The 16,361-nt window shown below is 38.4% G+C and overlaps 1 protein-coding gene across 2 annotated transcripts in view; it reads left to right on the forward strand.

The window, feature by feature from the left end:
* Positions 1 to 16,361, forward strand: part of LOC131683063 (centaurin-gamma-1A-like) — a 485,937-nt gene that overhangs the window by 399,712 nt on the left and 69,864 nt on the right. The window contains exon 1 of one of the 2 annotated variants that reach the window (XM_058964886.1): positions 9,133 to 9,982. The exons of the other annotated variant lie outside the window; for it this stretch is intronic. Within the exon in view, the coding sequence (XP_058820869.1) occupies positions 9,814 to 9,982 (169 nt within the window). The 5' untranslated portion in view covers positions 9,133 to 9,813. Of the gene's footprint in view, positions 1 to 9,132; positions 9,983 to 16,361 lie in introns of those variants that run through there. 2 annotated transcript variants of the gene reach the window in all.

Below are 16,361 nucleotides of genomic sequence, written 5' to 3' on the forward strand. Positions count from 1 at the left end.
CAACGTTTTCAAACAGCTACAACTTTTGGTTTAGACCAGATTAGCTAAAAAAATAAGTAACACTAATAACTAGAACTACTACCTTTCATTTGAAAACTAGCAGTAAGAAGTACTATCCGTAGCACTAAAGTTATTGCAATTAGTCTGATTTGACACTGCTGGAGAAGTGCTGCCAGGGTTGGTTGCAGTTAACAATTAAGAAGCAATCCGATGGGATTTACAGACATAAAATTGTCAAAACCAATAGTTTTTAAGCAAATTGACTTTTTTATTTTTTTTCACTGTGCTGTCGCCTTTCACATTTGCTTCCTTCAGATAGCGCTGGCTGTTGATTTGGAGGTACTAGACGTAGCCTTTGTAGTTGTCATTATTGCCTGCATAGAAGCCACAAATTTGGCAATAGGTCATGTTTAGTATTTCTTGATGGTTTCTGGGGCATGGTTTTCCGCTATATGTTATCTGATCATATAGCGGACATGGTGGAATTTGTCCTTGGTTCGTTATTGCTTCGATAGTACTACAAAAAAATTGTTTTTCGCTTTTTCAAAAAGCGCATTTTCTCCTAAACTTGGTAAATAACCCCTTATATCGTGAAGTTTTGTTCAGTTCTGTAAGTTGCTGCATTCTCCGGGGAGATGCCCCGGACCCGAAATAAGGTGATATTGTGAAAGTGATAACAATAATTAGATTACTTCGCCCTAATGGAATCGGGAATAGTTCCGAATTTGTTGAAACAAAGTGAGCAATATTTTGACAACTGCAAGAAATTCTCGATCTAATGAAAGGTATTTCGTCAAAGTCGGTGTACATTTAGCCGAGTTAAAACACATTAAAGGATAATACATTATGACAAAAACTTTGTTAGTGGCGTAAATAAAATGCAGTTTGTTTAGAAAATATCCTGCTTGAGAGAATATCGTTTATCAGTATTTTCAGTAAAATTAGAATGGAATTTATTTTTAAAAAATTGATAAATAATTTTGCGGTGGCTTAACGGAGCCAAGGGTCAATATTACTCCGTGTCCACTGTTTCTCGTGCACGCAGCATGCTATTGCGCGTGGAGACGTTCTTTCGAAGCGGGGATTTATTTGTTTGCTAGCCTACTGCATTTGGGGGGTCAGTCACTCCTGTCTTGTCTTCGTTCACGTCAATATAATTTCTTTAATTATACTCATTTTTATACACTGGCACACCTCAACTGCAACAATGAAATCTGAAATTGTTGGTTAAAACCATGCAAACGGAATCCGCGATATGAGAAAATTCGACAAAATAACATTTTGTTCAAAATATCTCGTGATTTCGATCATGTAGGGGGTTTCGCTCATTGGAAAACTTGTTTAGAAGACCAAATAGTTTTAAATTATGCCCCTTAATAGCGCCAGTGAGCACACCCAAAACGTACCCGGTAAGATTCGCTTACATTAATGCAATAAATACGAGCAAAAATTGCAAGCGTTCTGGTAATGTGCGAAAATTGCAAGAAGCTTCCTTGCATGCAATGCAAGAAACAGAAAAAACGAATTTTGCCTATGTATTAGCGATGTATGTGTATTGGTGACCAATATGCGTTATAAAAAAAGACTGTTGGCATTGAAACATGAACCCCGCACAAACAGATCGCTAAGCAATACTTTATCAACCCAACCATACTACCAGACAGTAATAAGTGGATAAAAGTCATATATAAACACTTGGATGATTTTACGATTAATGAAAAAAGTAAAACACCCACCCAGATTTGAACTCAGGCTCTTGCGCATCATAGCTCTAACTATAAGTACTGACCTGTCCTTACACGTAAGAATAGGACGTTAAAACTCGTACAATCGTCACATCCGCCATTTGATGCCGTCTCGTGTGTAATGAATAAACCACAAAACTGCGTTTGATGATGTTGGTGAGGAATGAATAAAAAGTAGACGGAAAATAAAAACTCGCTCTGCGTTGCTATACCAACCAGCATAGGCACGTGAATGTGGTGGTAATCCTTTGACAGTGTGTTGAAGAAAAGTATGTACGTATAGAGAGAGATGAAGTGGTTTTATCTGCTTGCAACAATTGCCAGCGGCTTTCACTGCAAAATTGCAAGCGATGCTAACATTATTTGCAAGTGATTGTCGCTTGCAATTATTGCAAGAGATTTTTGTTTTGGGTGCACGTTATTGTACCAGTTTCCTATATTGTAAGATTCTGATTTTTTAGAAGGTCGATGTCTTCGACAAAGTTGCTCCGAAAATCAAAATCTACGAGGTGGTTCAGCGATTATTTCTGGATACTGCTATTGCGGCGTTAGTGAGCATGTCATTTTTCAACATATTGCATCTTGTGTTCCTAATTCTTAGATATGTCGGTGTCTTCGTCAGAGATCTCAGATGTCGTCAGTCTTCGACAAAGTTGCTTACGAGATCAAAACCTACGAGGTGCTACATCAAATAGGATAGATACTAATAAACGTACCATTTTTTGACCTGCTTTTGGGGTCTATTGGGTGATCGATTAGGTTGATTTATATCTCGATTTAGTGATTTCGTAGTCTAGTAGATGTTAATTCAAACGAAATATCCTTGAAGCGTTCGATGTTACGATCGTTTTTGGTGGCCTTTCTCAACGAAAATGTCTGTCTTTCGCTTCCATTAAAAAAGCGTCCGTGACGAAAACGAAAGACAGACATTTTCCTTGATAAAGGCTACAATAAACGGTCGAAACGTCGGAAAGTTCTAGAACATTTCGTTTGAAATACATCTACCATATGAGAAAGCTAAAATCGAAACATTTTGACATACATATCTCAAGATTCTGATTCATTAGAAGCGCGTTGTTCTTTTCTTCGAACTAAATCCGAAAACAGTGAGTGTCACTATGGAAAGAATGTATCAGCGATATTCCAAAAATATGCTCATCAAGTTGTCAGATAAGGTCGATTTAACTTCTTCGACTAAACTGAGCAAGTAAGATAATAGTGATCACGTTCAGTTCATGAAATTATGTGTATTCAAGATTTTTAGGACATGCACACTAATGGAATCTGTAATACTCCTGTGTAACATTCGGGTAACACCGAATATTCACGATGGTTATTGGTAAAACCGACAACACGCTGAGAAACAATTCATAAATACAGAATAATACTAAACAAGCACAATTGTACCACAATTTATTCCACACGAAACAAAATACTTTCTGTGCCAATTTCAAATTACTTGACCCAACAGCTCTAGCAAAGGCACTGCCCTTCTAAATAATAGCAATTTCGAGATTCAAAAATCATAAATGCATATTCACTAGCGTTGCCTAGTTGCAGAATCCTAAACCATTTAGTGTACTGCTTTGTAGGTCTCCTGAGTAACATTGTTGAAGGTACCGACCTGCTCACAAATCAGGAACTTTATATAGAGTAGGTTGAAAAAATTGTATGCTCACTGGCGTCGCCCACTGAGAGAGTCTCAAAATGTTTGACCTACCTTAGGTTGTACCTTTGACCTTAAGGGCTTTTTGCCGAAGAAACCGATAATCTGAAACTGTAACTACATCTGTTTGAGAAATTAGCATGCTCACTAGCCTAATAACAGTATCCCGAAATATTCACTGAACCAGTAGGTTAAAAATGACATGCACATTAGCGCCGTCTAGTAGCCGGATTCCGAACCATTCGACATATCACGCAGTAGGTTTTGATCCCCTGAACAACTTTGCCAAAGACAGAACGGCAGTACTTCAAATGATCAGGATCACGGAGTGTTCTAAAAAATGGCGATAGAAGCGAGAGTGTCGTAAAAATTACAACGCGCGAGTGTTCGTGTCAAAAAATTCGACGCGAGGGCCAAAAAATTAAAGCTGTCTTAGTGCTCGTGAACGGATGTTCTTTCGTGCCTCTTGCACTTACGGGTTACGAGTGTAAACCCATCATTTAACTTCTTCGCCGATGGGGCTGGCTGTTGGTTTGGAGGGACTGGACGCTGCTTTTGCAGTTGTCATTATGGATTGAACAGTAGCCACAAGTTTGACAATTATGGATTAGATGATTGTGTTGCAAACCGTGTTTCGGATTCGATAGCCGCAAATGAGTGAACAGCCGGTTGTGATGCATTCTCTTCAGCATCTTCTGCGTCTGATTACAGTACTGGCACATACTAATCTGTTCTTGATGGATGAATAGCGTTTTCTGTATATTTTTGCCTTTCTCATATAGAAAGGTTATGCAATCACTCTAAAAATCGTCAACGTAATCCCGGGCAGGAGGACCGGGAGTCATATACCATTCGACTCAGCTCGTTGAGATCGGAAAATGTCTGTGTGTGTATGTATGTGTGTATGTGGAAAAAATGTCACCTCTGTTTCTCAGAGATGGCTGAACCGATTTGCACAAATCAGTCTCAAATGAAAGGTACAACCTTCCCATCGGTTGCTATTGAATCTTTTGTTGATTGGACTTCTGGTTCCGGAATTACGGGTTGAAGAGTGCGGTCACACAGCTAATTCCCATATAAACAACTGAAAAATGGTCAAAGGGGGGAGTAAAAGAATATTTCCAAATCGAATTTGTATTTTTGATGCCAAATGTCTTTAAAATGCATGAAACGTCGAGATTTGATGTAACCTCGACAAAAAAAAATTGGCGAAAATTGACTTTTTTGGACTTTGGCACCTTTTTGCCTTTCTCGTATAGAAAGGTTATGCAATCACTTTAAAAATCGTCAACCTAATCCCGGCGATTTTTTTAGACTTATTTAGGTGTAGGTAGTAGTATGCAATGAGGGGTTGCTACTTTAAAGTTGAAACTAGTTTAAAATTTCTTAACAAGTTGAAATTTTTTGGCAGGGTCCAGACCCCCCGGATTCTCTTCCCTGATTCGCCGCTGGTTACAAGCGATGTTTCAGTGTCGACACATAGCATCTCAAGATCGTGGCTATCGATTCATTGTATGTATGTGCAAATCGTACTGAATATGTAATATTCATTTCCACCGTTGTATTGAACATAACCAGTCATGGAATCGTAGTTTGGACAAATGAGAAAGGCACAATTGCACACTAGGTGGATTAAAACAGGTTTTTCCATGTGTAGTCAGGTAGTTAGGAATATTTATTTCGACCCGTATCTTTTGCCTTCTGGTTAATTATCCTCATTTAGGCGATCACCGGGCGCTCTAAGCCTATTTTTCCGGAATTTCATAACGTCGTGCACTCAGTACACTGCGCGATTTCGGGATGGTCAAGAATACCCAGAAGAAGCTTCTCGAAGTGTCAGGGTTAACGGGTCCCCTTGCTCGTATTGCGAAATGCATTTTGTAATGAACTTCGACTTCTATATACAAGGTTATCTTAAAAAAACGAAACTTTCATCTTGAGCTAACGTGTTGATTGATATTAATATTAAATGACGCAGATGTTGAAACCGGATAAAGACAACTTCCGTAAGTCTCAGCTCTACTTTCATCTCCAGAAACTATTCCACCTCACGAAAACTCGGTCAATGACCAATGTGTTGGATCGAAGCAGCGATTTTTCGCCAACTTCACTAGCGGAAATAAAAGTGAAGGCAATGGTTCCTTTGTTATACATTAGACACACTAGGGGGGGGGCGGCTGTAGCCTAATTATTGTCGTTCACTTTTCTCACTTGTAGATCTGACTCGGACAGAAGTAGAAAGTAGACAAGAAAAATAGTTACCGATTCCGAATTTCCGGCGATTTGCAAAACTCTACACTTTTCATTTTTTTATTTTTATCGCAATGGAATTATACCTTTGAAATATTCAAACTCCTTAAGAAGCAAAAAAATGCGTAACAAAAACTTAATCTGGTTAGTCACAGCTGTCGATTAGAGCATCGTGTATTTTCTATGCTGTTGTGTGTTCAATCGCGTGCGTAATCGCAAGCTGCTGAACGGTGGTTGATGGAATGGGGGGCCAAATAGCCCCGTACGCTAATTTCGCATAAATGTGGTGAGCGTCTTAAAAATACAATTCATAAAATAGGAGCCTCAAGCTTTCCAAGATATTTACCTGTTATTTTTTCACCATTGTTTGTTACTTTGTTCACAGTTTTACCATAATGAATTTTGTTTTGAGGATGGCCAAAAAATGAAACTTTCTAAAAAACTAAGAATTAAATTCAGCTATCAAAATTAACGTTTTTGAATAGCAGTTCCACGAATATGTACGACATTCAGAAAGTCTTACGATTTACTGAGAAATCGAAACAATACATATTTTAGGTTCTTCTGCCAAACGAATCGTTCTTGGATTGACGCGTTGAATGATATCAGTATTGAATTGCATAGGTGGTGAAACTGAATATAGGCGACTTGCGTAAATGCTGTATCGATTTTGTTGGCTATTTTCGGCAAATTTGAGACTGAGAGAAACGAGGCGTCGGCGGTAAAACATGATGATGAGTTATGTTCTTCCATAGACCATGCGGTAGACTTGGGTGCAATGCCCAACTCCTACTTAGCAGAAGGCAAAGAATTCTTCACATTTCCTTTCGATCATGAGCCTGCCTAGTCCTAGTTTTCCGTCCTAAGTTTATAACTGATTCGCTCTAGAATACCTATCCGTCTTTCAATTTCATTGCTTTCGTTGCTCTTAGTCTCAAATTTGCCGAAAATAGCCAACAAAATCGATACAGTACAACCTTGCGGCAATTAAAGCATAGTAACATATGACTTGCGTAAATGTAAGCTCTATTTTCACCTTCAGGAAATATTCCACTTCACGAAGATTCGGTCCAATTGCAAAAAAATGGAATAAAGACAATGCTTCTTTGTAGCTCTGACTCGGGCAGTATTGGAAATTAGTCTGTGAAATGTGTAGTAATTTATTTCCGTAGCTGAGTTTTTCTTATCGGTTTCTGTTTTCCATACTTTGCACTCTGATCTCAGAACTATTTGTTAGGAACCACAAAAGACAATTGGAGAATATCTGAGAAATAGTTTCGTCTTGTATTTCCGTATTGCGATATGAACCATTTATTGGTCATATCAGCAGTACGTGTTGCCAGATCGTATACTGCCTATTACAAATCAGTCTCATATAAATAGGAAATGCCATAAAAAATTATTATGCAAAATGCAACATTTTGCCTGTTATCAGTACAGTGTGATTGATGAAAGTGATTGAACAAACTTTTCGTAAGCATCAACTCCATTTTCACCTTTAGTAAATGTCCACATTTCGAACACACGAAATGGCTCCCGTATTTGGCCGGAGCTCTACGTTCTGCTTATGGGAACCACTCATCTCAACAGATCACCTGTGTTCCTGTGTTCTACAGCTAATTCACACAAGATTAGCGTAGCTGTACTTTGTCATTCGCTTCGCATGACTTCGATCAGTAGTAGCTACTTTCTACAGTTTAGATAATTTTTTACACAATAATTCCAAAATATTCAATTTACTGGAAATTACTAAGCAAGGTATGTGCAGTTTAACGCTATGGTTATACCAAATAATGGCTCAAAGCATATGCTAAATTTAAACCACATTAATACTGTATATTTTTTCCCGACGATTGGCATGGACTGATTCAGATGAAAAATGAAAAAGAAACCACTAGACTGGATACATTTCGAATACATTAGATAACGCAATCTAAATAGATTTTTGTCTAGTCTTTTGATATCTTACAATAATTTTGTTAGTTGTGAAATCTGTGTTTAGGCTTTATCTCATCAGTACCCGACACTAACTTAATGCCAGGATTAAGCTAGCGCCGGATTGATGCTGGCTTCAAAAACGAAGACACAATTTGTGTTCCTGAGCAAGCCCCTAGTCAAGCGTGATTCGGAACAAAACTTGTGTCTCCGTTTTTGGAACTAACGTCAATCCGACGCTAGTTTAGTCATGGCACTAAGTTAGTGCCGGATTCTGATGAGACCGTAAATTCCATAACTAATTTAGTTGAATGTTTTGTGCCCTTCACGTGTAAAAGTGGCTTTATCCTATTTTCTCTGCATGGTTTTTGTTATATTTTCCTGTAATAATATACTGAAAATAAGAAAATTAAAACAGTTTGAGTTTATGTGAAGGGTGGCGTTTGCAATTTTCGAACCAAAATTAGATCAAATATGCTTTATCTCATATTTTCAAAATTGGCTAGAGGCAAAACAATTTTACGTCGTTCCAAGAGAGGATGTAAAAAGCACAGTTGAATGACGTCAAATCAAATGTTGTATTGGTACATTGTTTCATTCGATTCTGCCAAATAAACCGAAAATCAGGGACACGTTTCTATTTCCCCATATTTCTCCGTACGAACGAACTACAATAAAAACCGCTACATCAAAATGCAATTACCATATCGGGACCATCCGGAGCCATATCCACCCACTCATCATCTTGTCGTTGTTCGCCGGTCCGTCGTTTAATATACATCTATACGAATAAAATCTTTTTCTTTTCTTCTACCCAAAGCTCAAGTTCTTGGTGGCCGAACGCGGCCAACACTGTAGCAAAGTGTGAGAAGAAATGCAGTGGCCAAACTGGGGTCGTGCGTGGGTATTCCTGTTATTCTGCTTCTCCGCGTTATGGTGTGGCGAGGTCCTGCACTGTACGAGGGTCCAACAGTGCAGGCACTTCAAAGCCACTAACAAACAAACTTCCTAATTCAATTCTTTCCACTTCGGTCCATTGGACTCCGCCGTACTTATATCAATAAACGAACGATGAAACGCCCATTTCAATGAAACTCGTTCCGCTGCTTTTCCCTGACTCAACGAACGAAGAAAGGGTTTTGTTGGGAAAATAAAAGGTGCATCCGAATATGACCCAGGCCAGCAAACAGTGACGTAGATAACCGGCTGATGATCCCGTCCAGGCCCTCATCGTCGCCACGAAGTGAAAGGAAGAAGAAGGATATGTGGGAGGCTGGGCACAGAGCACAAGTAGGAAAAGGGTCACATCGAACTAGGTAAGGTAGAATTGTACAAGCGGTTGAATTGTCACCCTGTACTCTCTATACCACACGTGGAGGGGAAATTACTAACACACGCGAAACCAATGCGTTCGGCTCGAGTTCGGCTGTTATTTTCCTCTATTCCGTTCCACACGTTGCTGCATTCGGTTGCCGAACGGTAACCGAGCGGACCGAACGAGCACAACCGTTGCCGAACGGAGGCCTACTACGGGCTCGTTCAGTTCAGTGTGCAATCCGGTGCGCTATCAGTCGGAGGTGGTTGCCGCGTGAGTACCGTTTTTGAAGCTGCCAGCAGCAGGCTCCTCAGTTTTCGTGACGAGAGAGAGAGAGAGAGAACGCGAGAAAGTGAGCTCGTGGGACAACGCGGCTTCCGGTACTGTGTTTAGTAGCGGACGGGAACCGGAGCATTGTGTGAGGGTGGATTTTATCAGTGCGGCTGCACTTGCCGAAGAAGGATTGTGTCTGTGGAAAAGTGCCAAGCTTTTCGGTGAAATTTGTACATGCCCTGAATGCAGTGACCGAGTTTTTGCAAGGATAATGTAATTCCCATTGCGAAAATGAAACAGTCAAGCGTTTGGTTTGGAGTGAGTAGGTTGTACAGATCTCAGCTGCCAACATGGAAAGGATAATATGATACGGAGTGAAACGTGGAAGTAGTCGCGGGAAGAATCCTATACCAAAGATAACGGGAGTGATTGTGGGTGTGTAAAAAGAAAACGCAAGGAATCTAGCCCCATCCGTGTGCTATCTTAATCGCTGTAAATAAAGTGTAATTTAGATAAGGATAAAATACTAAGATTGTCAACTCCATCAACCCATATAGTGCCAGGTTTCCAAGAACAAACGTGACCGGAGATTCCTGACCAACAACTGAACGAAGTGGTTAGTGCACACGATGACGATGCTAGCGGTGAAAAATTTCTTCCTCCCGGAGAGAAAAGCCCCACCGGAGGCGGCCAAGTTCTCGCGTATGCCGGAGGCATTCCTGCGCTCGATCCGGCGCCGTTCGTTGCGTATCAAGCGACCGAAAACCGTGCTGGTGGAACGCGAGAAGCGGAAATCGGGTAATTATGTTTACTGTACAAGTGGAATCAGGGGGGGGGGGGGGGGGGGTAATCGGAGAGTCGTTCAGATATTGACAGATTAACTGAATGGACTGATACCGTGATGATCACGCTTACCCAGTTTTACTTATTGGTAGTTAATTAACAACTGGTACGCGATATCCTACGTCGCGACTAGAGACGAGCGATGGATTAACATGAACGCTCGGGTGATCTTCTCTCGTGACACTGACGCAAGCATCTCGTTTAGCAAGTGTGACACTAAATTCGTGCCAATGTCGTTGGCTGGCACATTAGCTAAATCGGAGCTGCACTCTGGCACGTTGCCGCTCTACAACAATGTCTGATGGTAATGTACAAACACACCACCGACCGCACGATTAATCGCCGTCATGATGGTGGTGACAGCCAGACCAGACATCGTCATTGCTGGCTTGGACCATTGAGCCGATTACACAGCTGATGGTGCGCTGTCACATGTGAACAGTTTCGCGAGGATTTTTTTCGAAATTAGCACGATGACGCGATTGTACTGAGCGCATCATTCAACTCATGAATGGGAAAAGTGGCAGTGGGGACATGAAATGCTCAGTCGTTCATTAAAACGCAACGCCGCCCGGGACGGGAGCATGGGAACTACTTCAGAAGCGGAAATGGGCGATTGTCCGACCTCACGCAGTAATCGACCTAGTTTGCTGTGATTCGGATGATTTTTTTGTTGATCGTGGAGCGCTGTAGAATGCAATACTCGAATGAAATAGTTTCCCAACGGTCTTATCTTAATTGTACCTTCAGTCGAAAGAATGGCAGCTTTGGTATAGAAAGTGAACAATTATGACAATGTTTGTACAATTTTATCTTTGTGCCAGCGAGTTTCAGTCGTTTACAGAAATGTAGTCCGTGAAAATATCTATCCTACCGCGATGCTCTCGTTCGGTAGATTACGGTTCAGGGGCCATTTTTTACATGTTAAGGAGTGTACAAACTGGTGATATTTGCTTTTGATAAGCTTTATCATCAAACGTGTAAGTGGGATAGGTCGACAAAAAAAAATTTCCGGTAGTTTATTGAGACCTTAATGCTATCTTGGGAAGAAATACAAGACAGCAAGTGTAAAATGAATTAAATTATTCTTGTATTCAAAACCATGCTCTAATTATCATTACCTAAAGGGTACATGTAAAATTCTTTATATTATTGCACGTTGTCAAGATGCCCACATTACTAATATTTTACAGTATCTACTAATGTTAAAATAATCAATGAAAAAATCAACCATGCGTTTTGTTGTCCTCGTTGAATTTTAGACATGATTTCAGACGCAAAGATAATTTTTATCGTTGGCGGATTTTTTTCTGTCCAGTCTACTCTAGTCTACTGATAGCAGTTTATAGCAGAATATGAAGATATGTGTTCTATTATCGGAACAAGTCAATATTTTGGTCGCTGTAAACGCTGATATCGTTTTTGTTGCGAGAATTAATCCAATCTTTTTGGACTCTTTAAACATTAACATGACATATTTTGACTGCATTGGATCGATGTTGAGCTATTTCTGGCTTGAACGTAGCACGATGTCTTCATTGTGAGAAACGGTATTGGTTCCATGGATGAGTAAACTTTTTTCTTTTTCTAAAAGAAATTGTAGGAACTTCTGCGCTTCCGGGATCTCATACTGGACCAGTTGTAGGCTTCGTGAACACATGTTCTGCCACTGTTTTGGATTAAGCGGCTATTTAGTGCTGAGTCAATGAGAGATACTGATCAGACGAAGTCGGATCATTCATGAAGCTATGGGTATTGAACTCTTCACGCACAAAATAGCTTCCATGCAATTTTCTTCTTATGGAGTAATATAGCGGTATGTTTCAATTATTCTTCAAGAAACGAAGTTACAGAAAAATATAGTGTTTCACTTTTGGCTACAACTGTTCCTCATAGCACAGCTCCATCGGAAGTTAAATCAGACTGATTGCAATAATTCCAGTATTGTGTTTATTGCTATTTAACTGCTGGTGATCAAATCTGAAGGTAACAGTTATTAGTCTAAAGAGTTATTTTAATCAAAACTAATCTGTACCAAGAGTTATAGCTGTTTATAAACCTAGTTGTCTATAAACATTTTGGGCATTAAAAGGTTAACAGTGTATTCAACGCTACGCCGACTTTTATCGATGCTTGATTGACTATAAAGAAGTCAGATATTGTAAACAATCTAATAGGAAATTCTCTTACCTTAGGGAAATGTTTTTATTGTATATATTTTAAACAGAGAATTTGAGCACTTATTGGTAACATTTATATCGTGTTTGTTATAAACGGCTTTCGCGTTCGTCTTATATTTTCGCTGTTTTGGATTGAAGATGTTAATTAAGGGGTTATATACAAAGTTGGAACTCAAAAACGCTTTTAATCCACCTAACAGTGTGATGAGACATTTCTTATAACTCTTATCACTCTCTTCGGATATTATATCGTTTGAGAACTTTTATAACTTGATGCTTCGCGATGTTTTTGATAACACATACTACATGGGATAATGGCAGGACTCAGAGAATCGCTCAAATCAGCATAGGACAACATCAGTGCTAGAAATCTCAAACCAAATCAATGGGAAAGCGAAAAAATGGCCAATAAAATAGACATACAAACGAATTATTGCTAATGCTCTGTTAATAAAATATCTAAATTCCTCAATAAATGCATTGTGGTGGGAAAACTGAATTTTCCTAAAGGGTTATTGTACTGAGCCAAAAAATCGATTTTTTTTAATCGATTTGAAGTTCATACTTTACTCAAATTTACAACGCGACTGAGAACTAAGAAATCAACGCTTTTTCTTGAAAAAAGCGATAGTAGCAGTGATACCATTCAAAGAAAATCAACAGTGAATATTTCCAGACTTGGTTTTATTTCCTATTTAAGAACTATTGTGTTTTTTACATCCTAGATTGCATGATTCAGTGATCGAAACCCAAAACTTCATAAAGTATTTGAAATTATTAAATTAAAATTTGTGTTTGCTATTGAAATTGACAAAATGATAGTATATATAGAATATAGTTGGTTAATTTTTCGGTCCCACCTATCAGCATTGAAGTATCGCCCTTACGTTTTTTTACAATACCAATTTTACAATTGGTGGGAGTTTGGTGAAAATCGATCTTACTGTCCAAACGGCATAATTCCGAAACCGTAATTTTTGAAGTTTTAAAATTATGCAGAATTAATTTTTCAGACAATAGTAACAGAGTTCGTGTCTATAGCAAATTTGTTGAGACTTTATTGTAGTCATGAATATTAACCTGAGAAAATTCACCATAAATACTTCTTGGACGATATACCGTCAAAATTACTTTATCAAATGATGCGCTGTTCGTATGTAAAACTCATCGAAGATACTAAACCTCCGAAATTGGCGGTTTCAAAATGATGCTATCTTGACCTTAAATTATTGTTTTGGAACATTTGACCTATACATATAATTGGTCATACAACAAAAATCAAATGCTCATCAAAATCGATCAGGACCTGCTAGAGTCGAATGGAAATCGTCATTTTTCATAAATTTCGCTCTACATTCGGAAAATGTTATCCTCGTTATTAATCATATTACGTTTTCGTCTCAACTCGACGCATTCCCAAAATAAAAACCTATTTTGATCCACCTAGTGGTGCAACTGGGCTTTTCTCATTTTTCCAGACTACTATTCCATGGCTGGTTATGTTCAATACGATGGTGGAAATGAATATTACATGTTCAGTACAATTTGCACATACGTACAATGGATCGACAGCCACGATCTTGAGATACTATGTGATACTGAAACATCGCTTGACAGCCGCTGGTTTCAAGCGATGTTTCAGTATCACATAGTAAGATCCGGGAGGTCCGGGTCCTGCCGAAAATTTTCAACTTGTTAAGAAATTTTAAACTAGATTTAATTTTATAACAGCAACCCCTCACTGCATACTCCCTCCGGGCCGGTATGATTGACGATTTTTGGAGTGATTGCATAACCTTTCTATATGAGAATGGCAAAAAAGTCCAAAAAAATCAATTTTTTTCAAACATTTTTTCGAGTTTATATCAAATCTCAATGGTTCATGCATTATAAAGTCATTTGGCATCAAAAATACAAATTTGATTTTGAAAATTTTTCATTTCAGTTTATATGGGAATTTGCTGTGTGATTGCACTCTTCAACTCCTAACTCCGGAACCGGAAGTCCAATCAATAAAAAAATCAATTGCAGCCGATGGGAAGGTTGTACCTTTCATTTGAGACTAACTTTGTGCAAATCGATCCAGCCATCTCTGATTAGCAGAGGTCATATTTTTTTCCACTCACACACATACACACACATGCATACATGCACACACATACATTTTCCTATCTCGACGAACTGAGTCGATTAGCATATGACACTCGGCCCTCCCGGTCGGGGTTAGATTGACGAATTTTAGAGTGAATGAGAAAGGCAAAAACATTTTTAACAAATGTTTCATAGACATTAAATCAATTTTAACTTCGCTTTCTATTAAATAAAGACCCTCATTACAGTACATCTCTACAAAAGCGAGCTCAATTTGAAAAGAAATCTGAGGATTATGATTGATTACAGAACTCTGGAATTTTCTATTGGAATGATTTCAGGCAGGAATTTGATATTGATGCTATTAGGCAACTGTGAAATCAAGACCAATAGATCAATTACATATCAGGACCCCATTCTGACAATTTATCAAAAGTCCTCATGATGTTTACAACAACAGGTTATCAATGTACGGATCAGATAATTGTTATTGTAATACTGAATTAAATCAGTCTGCATCAATAAATTTTCAATTGCAATCCAATATATTTTTTGGGTGTGGTAGGGAGGGAGTTGTTAAACCCCAAAACCTTCTCTTGGCTACGCCGTTGCTTGGAGTTATTTACTTCACTTTCATTTTCCTATATGTTTCCGATAATTATAAGTTAGAAAAATTGCAGTCAGAAGGTTCGTACAAATGAATATTTTTGCACTGATAAGGTATCAAGTTCCTTCCAGACAACTTGGAAGTGTTCGGTGATTATTTCTAGCGGTTGTAGATAGAAAAATGAAATGCAAAATTCTTTTTATCGTAATAATGTTTGGCTTATTTCAATGGATTATTACTATATTGAACAATAAATGGGCGACAAAAGGTAATCCACAAACAACAAGCCATAACTTTTAAAGTATTCAAAATAGATATTTTATGTCTTCAGTAAAGTTATTCGCAAAAGTAAGAGCTACAAATTTGCTGAAGGCATCATTTCGATATAACCACTTCCAAGAAAATTTGTGAAAATATCTCACTCATAGGGAGATTAATCAGTAAAAGCACAATACCAAAAGAAAGGGCGTATTGCCTCCATTATATTCTCCGAAGATACTATTGACCTAAAATAAGCCGTTTTGGCGTTAATAATAGATTACATGTTTTTGGTCATATTTCTGGCAATGGGAAATGATAAAAATCTTTCGTCCGCATTCAATGTTAAATATCTCTTTTGATAATGGTCCGATTTCAACAATCTATAGCTTGTTTGAAAGGTATTCGTTAAAGCTGTCTAAAAACATATAAAGTGTTAATCTATGTTGTCAATTCCGGCAGATAATTTAAAAAAACTGCAAAAAACGCCATTTTTACACATTCAAACATTCATATCTTGGAAACTAAACATCAGAATCAAAAACAAATTAATAGCGTTCATACTGTTTTTTAGTTCTTTCATTTAAAATTGGTTTGGATAAGATCGGTTCAGCCATTGCTGAGAAACACGAATGAGAATTTGTCCGTTACATACACACACACAGACACACACACACACACAGACATTGTCCCAAATCGTCGAGCTGAGTCGATTGGTATATAAGACTCGGCCCTCCGGGCCTCGGAAAAAATCTTGAAAGTTTGAGCGAATTCTATACATTTCTTTTATAAGAAATGTAAAAATAGAAAAAAAATGAATTTTCTGTACATACTTTTGAAAATATTTGTGTGAAATTTCATACAGATCGGAACACTAGATTCCAAACTACAGCCGTATAAAGTTAACACAAGACTTTAAACGCAAATATCTCGGAACTAAGTTGTTTGAAAAGGGGTGTTCCCTATTAGGCATAAATACGTTAGGCATACGGACGTTTGGCATACGTACGTTAGGCATAATGGACGTTAGGCATAAAGACGTTTGGCATAATGGACGTTAGGCATAAATTGTCATATTCAAGTATCCTTTAAGGAAATGACTTTTTGGTGGTGACACCCTCGGGTGGTAAGAGCGCAAAAGTTTGGTATTTTTGGAATTAATCTGGAAGCTGATAAAACTCGATCACCCTTTTATTCT

The sequence above is a fragment of the Topomyia yanbarensis genome, chromosome 2, assembly GCF_030247195.1.
Source record: "Topomyia yanbarensis strain Yona2022 chromosome 2, ASM3024719v1, whole genome shotgun sequence".
NCBI lineage: Eukaryota > Metazoa > Arthropoda > Insecta > Diptera > Culicidae > Topomyia > Topomyia yanbarensis.